Consider the following 12,278-nt stretch of genomic DNA (forward strand, 5'->3'; position numbering starts at 1 on the left):
ATGAACATAGTCAATGCTCAACCCCCAGACCATGTGCCAAAGCATCTTCTGTAACCATTACATGATTGAAAATTGTTCTCTGGTAAATTCCTTTATTAAGGCTCATGGAAAAAAATATTTCCTGGGTATTAACATGCTTTAAACTATCTGTGTAGACTTTATACTTGGGCAGTTTGGATATAAAAATCCTTGAAAATCCTTTTATTGAGTATCTCTAAAGCGTTGCTCCCAAGAAGTCTGCCAATCTTCATCTTGTAAGTGACTTAAGAGTTTTTGCCTGGATGTCCAAATGATTTTGTCCCATTTGTTCTTAAGACCCAACAGCTTTATTAGGATATGCCTTGGTGTTGACTCTCCCAGGCTGAATTTTACAGTGTTCCATTTCAATGTGCATGTTCAAGGTGGGTTTTTTTTTTCAGGAAAGTTTTATCACATTAGTTTCCCATTTGTGTGCTGTTCCATTGCTTTGGATTTCATCAGGGATTCCAGTTGATATACCTTGAATACTCTTTGCCTATCTTCTGGATCTTTCACTTTTTATCTTTGATTTTTCTCCTTTCCATCTTTTCTTTCTTGACTGTGCTTTTCACTGACTTTTCACTTCTGTACTCCTTCTAACTTAGGAATTTCTAAAATGTTTCCCTAATTTTACTTGAGTTTCACATCCTCCTGTTCTCTTTCCATATTTTTGAGACCTCCCATTACATTTCTGAGTTGTGTTCTTATCAACACTTTGATCATTTTCTTAGTTTCTTACAACTCATTTTGAAATATTAGGTTACAGCTTTCATCTGCTTTGTGGCCACAATTTTTTACTGTTCTCATGAGTTATTGCAGATTTACTCAGTTCATTTTTGCTTTTCTTTTTCTTTTAATACCTTTGTTTGGGGACAGGTTCTTATATTAGCCAGGGTTCTCTAGAGAAACAATCAGTGTAAGACTATATGAATGTTAATATGACATATATGTATATGTATGTATGTGTGTATACATATAGATATATATGTATATATGTAGAGATAGATTTAATTTACAAATCAGCTCATCTGGTTATGGAGGCCCACAATCTGCAGTGTGCAAGCTGGAGAACCAGGAAAGTCAGAGATATAATTCAGTCTGAGTCCAAACACCTGAAAACCAAGAGCTCCAAAGTTTGAGATTAGAAAATGGACAACTCGGGAGAGGGATCCTCCACATTTTTGTTCCATTGGGGCACCCAGTGGATCCCCATCTACACTGGTGAGGAAGATCTCTGCTCAGTCTACTGAATTAAATTCTCATCTCTTCCACAAACACCCTCACAGGCACATCCAGAAATTAAGTCTTACCAGTTATCTGCACATCCCTTAGGCCAGTCAAGTTGACATATAAAATTAAGTATTAGTTGTTTTTTTTTCCTAAATGAGATGGGTTTGCTGGACCATTAGAAGGAAGCACTTGTCAAATGAGCAAGGGTGGGTCATGAAAACTGAAAGGAAAGGAGCGACACACAGCAGCAATTCACCGGAGAATTCCGCTTTTTTGGGGAAAGGTGCTGGGTTATATAGGAAGGGGCATGGGGTAATTGTGGTGTTACTTCTACGGGGCTGGTGGCTATTGGCTAGGTGCTGGGAGTGGGAGTGGGGAGAGAGGTGATTGGTCTTTAGGTGGCGCCGTTGGGAACTGAGGACTCGGAAGAGAAGCCGGAAGTTCGCCATCTTACTGGTGGGGGCCCTTCAAAAACTTTCTTAGTTTCACAGCTCCAGGGTTCCCTCCTGTTGTTAATGTCAAGTGCTGAAATAGTACTCTTCTGTACTTAAACCTATAAGTGCAGGATTTTGCTAATAAATTATATGTCACTCATACTCACAATCTGAACTCTCTTACAGTATTGCTGTTATTCTCAATCTGACTTGTGTTTTTTTAGAGTTTTCCACAGGGGAAGCTCATTCTTTAAAGAAAGCAGTATTTAATGGTTTTTACAAGAAAGAGAAGGACTTAAACTGCTACCACATTGTTTGATTCTTTCAAGACCAAGCAGTTCTTTCACCCACCTTTAACTTAAAGCACGTGAGGGCTTCTGTTAGCCTTGCTGGTAATTCTCAGTCCTGATTGCCCAGGTTTCCTATTGAGTGGTTGGGGGTTGCCAGTAACCTCTTTTGCTGAACCTCTGGCTTTTTCTTTTGTTATCTTGCTTAGTGTACATGCTTTTCAGGAAGAGTTTTAGGGAGATTCAGAAACTCTACTGGTGACATGATTGAAACAGCTAATTCAGTATCTTTTAACCTTACTAATAGTGCCCTTTGTTGTACAGATATTTTAAATTTTAATGTAGTCAAATTGTGAGCAATTTGCCTGGTTGTATGATTTGTTTTTTCCAAGTGATGCTCAGCTACTCTAAGATCAGCACAGAAAAAACTCCTTAATGAACTCTCCCTGTCAATTACAAGTGCCTAGTATTTTCTTTTTTTGTTTTTTTTAAAGTGCCTAGTATTTTCTTTTCCCCACCCCAAGCCCTTTCCTTCAATGCCTTCAGTGTTACCCTCCTAGAATATTTTAAAGTCTTAAAACTAAAGCAATGGGTTTTTGTTTTTGTTTTAATTCCAGGTGCCCTTTCCTTAAATGAAAGCTTACACAGAAATTCAAAATGAAATATTGCAACTACTCAGGTTTGGCACTTTCCCCTCTCTGGTCTACTTTTCTCCCAGAAGCTCTTTGGCTCTTAGTCTGAAATCACTGAGGTAAAAAGAAAGTAAGCAGTAAATACTAAGTGAAGAGTTACAGATTACAAACAGAAGGAAATCACACTCATTATCTTAAGGCTCAATCGCTCAGTCCCAGGAGATACTGATTCAGAATCTAGGGTGAAAACTAGAAATTTACATTTTGTTAATGTTCTAGGTGATTCTAACACACACAGTCAAGTTTGAGAACTGTTACACTAGACTTATGCTATCCTATATAGTAGCCACTAGCCACACACGACTATACACATTTAATTACTGAAAATCAAACCAAATAAAAAATTCAGGTCCTCAGCTTCACTAGCCACATTTAAAATGTTCAGATGCTGCATGGGGACAGTGACTACCATAGAGGAGTACAAATACAAACATTTCCATCATTGCAGAGTTCTTCTGGGCAGTGTGCTCTAGACAGCTGTCTCCACAATGGGGTGTGCATACGCAAAGGGATGTGTAGATTCACTTGGAAGATATTTAAATAGAAATAATCTATTTTTCAAATGATTTTTCAAATCTCTATTTTGGGCAACATTTTATAATGTACTTAATGCATTACTACAGTATTGCCTGAATATAAAATAACTATATCTCTCTCTAAATATATACTAAGCATGCTTAAAAATTACTTACTGATGGAGTATATGGTCAAAAGGTTTGGAGACCATTAAACTAAATAAATACCTATGACTTTTAAAGAATTTGGGCTGACAAAGATAACTTTTAATTAGAGCTCCTTTCTAGGTATAGATTTTTATACTTCAAACCCAAATCCTCAAACATGAGAAGTCCCTCTTTTCTTTGTAAATATACACATATGAGATATTTTATTTCAAAAAGACAAGAACATTATACAAGTTTTAAATTTACATTTTGTGATAAAAGATACCAATATATGCATTATTTGTATAACTTCATCATGGATGGAATTTGAATCAGTGGTATAAACATGTTGCAGTCACTAGATATAGATCATCATCACAGTGAACCAAAATGCATAGTTGTTATGAAATGACAAATGACCACTAAAAGGTGAACTCACAGTCCATACACCAATGTAATAAATTAATTATACAGATATATGCTTTTCTTCTTTGTATCATTAAAGTTCTTGCCAGTCCCTCACTAAGCATTAGAAAAACACAGTTTTGGAGCCATCCTGTGAACTAGTCCCTCTACATAGTACACTAAAGAAAATAAAGTGACTTTTTGCTCATTTGTAAGTAAACTTTAATAGCATAATTAAATTGTTTGCAATGATGAAGGCAAAGCACTAGGATAGTTGAATATAATCAGATATCCCTTGGGCTGGGACAGCACTGAGACAGGTTCACCGACAGTACAGAGATCTGAATCAGTCTTAGTAAGTGGAGCTCAATATGAAACAAGTTCTTTGGCAGTAAAGGTCTGTCTGACTGGCCATTGCAGGATAGTCCTTCTGGCAGCTTGAGAGCTTAGCTTCAGGATTTAAGTGAATATAAAAAGACTAGAAATAAAAATTCAGTTTATCTTTGCTGAACTGGGGCCAATCAATTAGGGATGAAGTCAGCATCTTTTGTTGCCTATTCTGACTCAGACTTCCCATCCAACGCGATGATATAAGGAATAAAGGGAAATGTTCTAATCATTTTAATCATATTAGCAAATTTGACAAACTGAATACTGAATTTCCTGATCCTCACCCATCAATTGTTAGAAATAGTTCAATGGAGTTATACCTATTTCCTGATACCTTCTGCATAATAACTATTCAAATAGAAAATCATGATTGATTCTGATGCCTGCTCATGCCAATCCCTTACTGCAAAATCCACCTCTTCTTTACTTTACATAAAATACCAAAAACTCTAACCCCAAATGTACATCATTAATCACCTTGCAAATATATTTTTATTTGCTTGCCTTTGCTAAGCAAAAGGGTAAGAAAACATTTATACACATATATATGACACTAGTCACCAAAGGCAAAATAATACGGTCTTTGAATGCATTTTTAAAATTCCTAACATTAGCTCAGAGACAATAGAAGCTAAAACGCAAGATTTCAATTTACCATCTGTCTGCCATTTTATATCACAAGTTCTTGATATAAAAAGTTAAAGCAAAAACCAAGAAGTCTATGCACAGATTTGGGAGAGCTCAATTATTTATAAACAAGATGGCTCAACCATGGCATGTTAGAACAGGTCACAGACTATTGATTACATGGCTTTTTTGGATGGTTGTACTAGTCATAAACAGCATTTATGAAAGAGTTGCACACAGATAACAAATGAAGGATGTGTCTTTTACAAAGACATAGAAGTTTATAGAATTGCCTTAAGTCTGATTGTTCTAATTTACAGCTGCCATGCTCCATTCATTGGGGGAATTTTCTTATCTCCATTCTATAGATAATTTACTTAAGAACTGTATCAGAGTCAAATAGGATGGTGCCACAATCAAGAGATGAGTGAACTCATTTTAGAAACCTGCCTTTTGAAAATGTAAAGTATAATTTCAAAACTCAACAAAGCTATCTGTGGTCAGAGGTGAGGATTACAGGCATTTTGTCCCATCAGTGATGAATAATGTCTACATACCCTAACTCTTCTTGAGGTCTACAGTGGGAAAGAAGCTTTTACATACTGGCAGAGACCTGCCTTAGAAATGGCAACTCTGCCTCTATAGAGATTGTTTAATTTCTGGCTGAAACAATAAGTGGCACGCACATTAGGGATACTTCCTTAAGAGAGATAATAAAAAATTTACTTTTCAGAATGCTTTCTCAATTGAAGTATACTGCATGGTTTCTGCAATTCCTCTTTAGCTGCAAGAAAGACTATCACAGATTATTAGAATCTTGTCAGTGATCCAATATCAGCTAAACCTGGGGGATGGCAGGGAAAATACCAAACACAAAATTGTAGTAGAGTTAACCAACATATAAAAATGTCCACGGCTGCCTGATGTGACTCCATTTACCAGGTGAATGAAACGAAATGAAAAGACAGATTATGAAGATAAATGAGTTCTCCAGAAATGTTAGCAGAATCAGACACTTGGGGTGAAGAAGCATTCTTTTAGTGTTCTAGAACATAAAACAGATTAATCTATGTCCTTCTTTTCCTTTACGCATATGTTCCCTAACTGAAAGCAATACCCCGATAAAGAATATTTTATTAATGCATGTAAATCTGGACATAGAGCAAAAGACCCTCCAACCCTTCTTCAGCTGTCAGAAAGTTCTCCATAATTTTGAATCTGTCTTCATTACTGTTTTCATTCGTGACTGTCCCGAGGCAGCGCTGGAGCTCACAGTGACTGCCAGTTGAATCCAAATAACATCTGATTAGTTTCCTGGCTCCTAGCAATCTCTTCTATAATGCAGTGCTGTTGCCACACTAAATGGAGCTTCCGATACCGCTCACGAGATAAATGAAGTGGGTTGCCCCTCCTTCAGGAAAAAAAAAACACCAACATGTAAGTTTCAATTAAGTAACCACCGCATCTTTATTGCCTAAGTGAGTCTGAGATATAAAACACCTGAGATGTTCTTGGAGCTGGGAGGAATCACCAGGACAGGGTTTTAAAAAAGATTATTTTCCCATCACCACTGATCTCTATGAACTTGATAGGTTACTTAGCTAACAAAGCAGAAATTTATTTCTTGGTTATTCAGAAAATAGGTCAAGTATACCCGTGGGCATTATGGGGTCTCATTTAAATGGCTAGTAAGATTTATAACTTGAAGCAGCTCTATTCTTTTTTGGGTGGTTAGCTGGAGTGGAGCTCTAATGGCTTTTGGCCTCATACAGTTTATTCAGCTTTGATTTCTGTTTTTTTGAGTAGGAGAGGTTAGATCAGAGGTATAACACTAAGCCCTCAAAGTATATTCTGCTCCTCAGAAATATTTAGTTATAAATGTCCTTATATTCAACAGATTTGTTGGTGATTAGTAAATATTGAAGTAAAATTACTCCCCATCACCTAAGGCTGTAGTGTATGACACTGCATAATGGCTAATCAAAAATTACTCAAATTTGGTTGTTGCCAGTAGTGGAGAACTGTGAGATTCTCATTCCTGAGGCACTCAAGTGTCTCTTCTGGTTGGGTATTTTCAAATTGCCTAATTAATTTTAAAATTCTGCATCTCTGTGTCTTTCTAGAACAACTCAGATCTCTTATCCTCCCTCAGTCACTGACCACTTTAACTACTCAGCATTTTTCTCCCTAAATCTAAAGACTATCTCTATACAGGTCAAATGCTATGACAATAAAAATAAATCTCCCTAGGATCAAAAAAGTTCCAAGCCCCATCTAGTAAGCTTATTCATTCCAAGTAATACTTCTAAAGAACTGAGTTTCCGTTGACAAGAAGAGACAGTTTATGTTCTTTTTCAGCATGTACTTTGGGGACACACTCTTTCTTATATGCCATGAGTAGTACTCAAGTTACCAATATCAGAGAATGATATAGAAAAGTTCAGTCTTCTAAATATTTTGCTAATGCTTGGAAGCAAAGAAGGCTGATATAGCTGGGTAATGAGTTTTAAGTGTTGCAATGGAAATAATGAATATCCACTTTAAACCCAATTCCCTCAGTGGATACTACAGATTATTTTTTATATATCAGTGTCACTTAAACCTTCTAAGTAATTCTAAAGCAAGGTTGATTCAAACATTAGGATGGCTGCTATTTATAAAAATTTTGGAGAAGTGTTACCCTCAAATTTTGGAAAAGCACAAAGTTGTTAAAAATTTTGTGTTATACTTAGGATGGCATATTTAATATTTTTAATTCATAGCTATTTAAAAGTAGCTCTCAATATTAGCATAAACTTTTAGGTTTATAGAACTGTTACCATCCATGTACAACAATATGACTATGATTTTTTAAACATCTTACTTCAGGCCAGGGTCTGTTTCTCCATATTCATCCAAGTAAGGGGCTGGATAGGCACAGCCTCTGGCTTTACCTTCCACCAGGACCACTCTGCATTCTCTGATTCTGAAGGACAAAATCAACCAATAGGAAATACTATTAAGTGCATGTGTGCAAATGACACACATATGTTCACTGTATAAAAGTTAATCTAAAAACAGACATGGTCAGTACCTGTTAGGAATTCAGTATATAAAGACAATATAAGCATAGACAAACAGACTAAATTGAGTTCTTTTTTTTTAAAACAAACATTGCTATTTTTGTTGAAGCTACATGAAAGTATCAATGGATTTAGGGAATTAGATCAGTAATACTGACTGAATGTATTGAAGAGAGGAAGGAGACTGTCCTGCTTGAGCCACAGATACCCTGGAAAATGGTGGCTGAGGCTGTTTCTGTTGTTTCCTGACCTATGACCTGGAGAGGGGAAGGTGCTTACAGAAGAACACAGCCACATCTCCCAGTCTGATAACCTTGGCCAGAAGGAGGGTCAGCTAGGGAAGCGTTAAGCCTTTTCTGAAGAGCCAGCCTCCAGTAGCGCAGACTATGAAGAACCACTGCCAGTTTGAAGGTACTTGGGACTCTTACAGCAGAGAAATAGACATCAAATATAATGCTCATGTACATGTGTACAGAGAGGATAAACACTATAGAAAGAAATTATGAATTAAAACAGCTGGAATAGGTAGTAGGTTTACTTGCTGTAGAAGAACAAAATACATCTTTGGGTTTCGCTTCTATGCATTCATTCCCATTGTTCCAACAGATGCCTACAAGCAATGATTATATATATTCCATAGTCAGTGAGATATTTGGGCTTATGTAAACAGAAACTACATGACATGTGGAGAATGGAAAGAAAAAAAAGCACACACACCACTGTGAATTTTCTCTTTCAGGTAACTTGTACTCTCCTTTCATAAATATGAATTACTATTGTTCCACTCTCAGTCTTTTGCTAAGAGACCAGGGAAAACAACAGTGGGTTGACAGAGGAAATGAAGAACATTAATAAAACATTTAAAGGACAACCTACAGTAACAATTTACATGTGTACTTTTTAATAATAAATTTTAGGACTCCAAGCTCTTTCACTGCAATTTTCACCTGAGTATTACATAATACCAAAGTAATCAATAAAACATTTTCCACAAAGAATAAAAATGTGAACAGAATTCTTTCTTTTTTAACCACTTACTCTGTAATACCTTCTCGAATGCAATCTCATGTGAATAACAGATCTATACTCTAACTTCTGATAGATCATTTCCTATTAAAACACTGTCCTGCCACACTGGCTTCCAGATTGGATCCTGACCCCCTAAGTTCATTATGAATCTTCCAGATCACTCACTACTTACTTCAGGAAAATGCAGACTCCAGCTCCACAGTGAAGTGCATGAAAAATGCAAGCTCCAACCTCTTCTCCATTCACAATTTCTTGGCAGCAAATGTTCTGAGAACACAGTATAGCCCCACAGAAAAGGCAGAGGACAGGGTGCTTTCGCTCATCATCTGCAGACCGTGGGCACCTCAAGAAGGAAGAAAACATTCAGTATGGTGAAGATATAACATCACTGGCTGCTTTACAGCAAAGAAAGCCCTTACAACATAAGAACATTTAATTAGATGAATCCTCTTTAATACTTCTCCCTAAGAGGACTTAACAAAAACATCTGATTAACCCAGAGTGAGAAAATCTGTTATTAAATATACAGTGTCCTGATAATCTCTATAAAGTTTGGCAGTTATATATGCCTTAAGATTGAGATGCATTTATAGAATCCAGTCTTCATCTGACATTACCAGTTTATAGTCAACTATCTCTTCTGCATTGGTTTAGTCAATCTTGTCCCTCCATGTTGGAGGAATATGACCTTGTCAACATTTGTACAATTATTTTTTAAAAATCACAATTTTCTAAAGTAAGGGTTCAAATGCAGTTTCCCATTTTTTGAAGTAATGAGATATGTAGGGTTGAAATGAGAGACTGCACTCTGAGCTGATGCACTCTCCATCCTGGAAACACATCAAGTCTTAGGAAGGGAAAAGTGAAAAGAGTTGACTTGCTTGAACAAAGTAGTACTTTGAGGACTGACCTTTTTACACAGTGGCATGCTAGAGCTTTGCTATCATGCCCACACCCAAACCCCACACAAAGGTGGGTTTCACTCTCTGAATTAAAGTAGTAATGGCTATCTTTAAAAAAAGGGCTTCCATGCTCCTATCTGCTGTATAATGGACATAACGGAAACATCAAGAATCTGGAGAGTAAAAAATAAATACAACCACAGGAGAGATTCAGAGATACTCACAATGAAGGTCAGAATGAAGAGCACAGAAAGAATCTCCAATAGGGTATTAACTGTATATTCTCTGACCCCCAGTTTCTCAGACAAGATAAGAAAACAACTATTTGTCTACACAGGAGCAGAGGGACTCTGTGCCTGGGTATTCCATTCCCATCTCCTTTAGATGAAGGAGCTATTTTCAATTTCAGAAAGTTGCTCTAGAACATAATTACAGCTCTTTTTGGATAAAGCCAACATCTTCTTTCACCTTTAGCACAGGATGGCTGGGTCCGAGTCACTATCATCCTGAAGAGGAAAATGGGCGTGATCCCTCAAATGCAGTAACTGAGCAGCCAGCCATCCTCCTACACTATGGACGGCTCAGCCTAAAAGAAAACTGGTGATGACAATAAAACTGGAAGAGCTCATAAGGTTTATTCCCATTTTTACTTGAAACCAATAAGAAGTAATATCATCCAGAAGGATCTCTACTGTAATTACTCTCTTCTTAGGTCCCCCTAAGAGCCAACAGTATGATACTCTTTAATGTCTGGAAGATAATACCTATTAACCAGCATTCGTGGTAGCAGTACAACCCTAGGATTAGGAGAATCACTGAAATTAGAGCTGGATGCAATCTGTGGAATAATCTAGCCGATTTTTTAAGGGCTGAGAGATAGTGACTCAACCACTTGTTTAGTAGATTGACCTTAATCTGCACGAGATAAGCACAAGGGAACTAACAGCAAGGTCAATTCTCTCTGGTAACAAGAGGCTGGAGAACGGGCTGCTCAGGCCATTGCTGGACCAATTAAACTCTCTAGCTTCAAGGTTCCAAGCAATGGTTATTATAACTAAATAAGAGAATTTCCTTAGTCATTCTGTAGGCAGTGATTCGCAAAAGTGGACCAAAGAAGAACTCTCCAAGCCCTCAAAATCATCTTAAACTACTATCTCTTTCTTTGGTTCAAAGAGCAGCAAGTTATTTAACATATGACTAAAGACTACTAATAGTAACCTGTACAACAAGGCAGCTAATTGGAATACTAATTGGTATCTTTAAAACAAAACTTTTTTGTATTTACTGAGAGCTCTAGTTAATATAAGATTACTAAGAGGTTTGGCTATTGCACAATCTTTGTTGACATTACAAAACCCCAGCTGAACTTCAGAATTCCTACAGTTTGGGAAAAGGATGCTTTGTTACTAATACATCATCAGTGAAGCCTTGAATAGGCTCTGATTTCAGATTGCTGAGATTTTCGCTAGTTTCAGGTCATCATCATCAATCTGGGTTCCTATGGGTGGTAGTGTGGTGCCATCTGAGTGTCAAGATATATAATTCCACCAATAATGATTTTGGTTTATTATTTTCAAGGCATGATTCATTGTGATTCAAATATGAAATATTCACCTATCAATGGCCAAGGCAGGTAAGAAGAAATATGGTTTCTCTATCCAGTGACACCTTACTGGTGATGCATAGCTCATGAATTTATGCTAAACAAATAACACCATATTATAGCAAGGTAAGGGTAAAATGACTATTGTTAACGTTATAAGGCATTATTTTATCATACAGAATCATGTGTTTAAGCTCATATTGTCCTGTTATAAAAGTAACTGATAGGTAATTCATACATGGTGCTAGTAATGAGTATAATGTAACTTGTTTATTTTGCTTCCCATCAGTCATTACCATCCAGTATTTTTTTTTATTTGAAAGTCATCAGTGAAAGGGAAGAGGAAAATAAAAGAAAGTTTGAGAAACACAGTTTTAGAGTAGTGAGACTAGTGTTTAATTTGACTTCTAATTTCTCATCAGAAACCATGGAGGATAGAAGGCTGTGGGATGATGTGTTTAAAGTGCTCAGAGAAAAAAGCTGTCAACCAAAAATTCTGTATCTGGCAAAACTATTCTTTGAAAATAAAGGAGAAATCAAGACATTCCCAGATAAACAAACACTAAGGAAGTTCAACACTATCAGGCCTGTCCTATAAGAAATGCTAAAGGGAGCCCTGCAAGCTGAAACAAAAGAACTCTAATGGTAACATTAAGCCATATGAAAAAATATAGATAACTGGTAAAGGTAACTACATACATTAAGTGTAAAAGCTAGTAATATTGTAATTTTTGATACATAACTCTATTTTTTGTTTCCTATATGATTTAAAAGGCAAATGCACAAAACAATGATTACAAATCTATGTTAACAGGCACACAGTATGTAAAAATGTAATCTGTGATTTCAACAACTTGAAGAAAGGAGATAGAATTGGGAAGAAACAGTTAATATATGCTATTTTTAATTCAAATTAAATTGAATACGTTAAATAAGA

At 36.4% G+C, this 12,278-nt stretch overlaps 1 protein-coding gene across 3 annotated transcripts in view; it reads right to left on the bottom strand.

The window, feature by feature from the left end:
* Nucleotides 1–3,515: 3,515 nt before the first annotated feature.
* UBR1 (ubiquitin protein ligase E3 component n-recognin 1) overlaps nt 3,516–12,278 on the bottom strand; it is a 200,475-nt gene continuing 191,712 nt past the window's right edge. For all 3 annotated transcript variants that reach the window (XM_036923690.2, XM_057488747.1, XM_057488746.1), the window contains exons 45-47: nt 9,009–9,179; nt 7,609–7,710; nt 3,516–6,156 (exon numbers count right to left, since the gene is read on the bottom strand). In XM_036923690.2, the coding sequence (XP_036779585.2) occupies nt 6,015–6,156; nt 7,609–7,710; nt 9,009–9,179 (415 nt within the window). In that variant the 3' untranslated portion in view covers nt 3,516–6,014. The remainder of the gene's footprint in view (nt 6,157–7,608; nt 7,711–9,008; nt 9,180–12,278) is intronic.

Source organism: Manis pentadactyla, chromosome 11, assembly GCF_030020395.1.
Source record: "Manis pentadactyla isolate mManPen7 chromosome 11, mManPen7.hap1, whole genome shotgun sequence".
Taxonomy (NCBI): Eukaryota; Metazoa; Chordata; class Mammalia; order Pholidota; family Manidae; genus Manis; species Manis pentadactyla.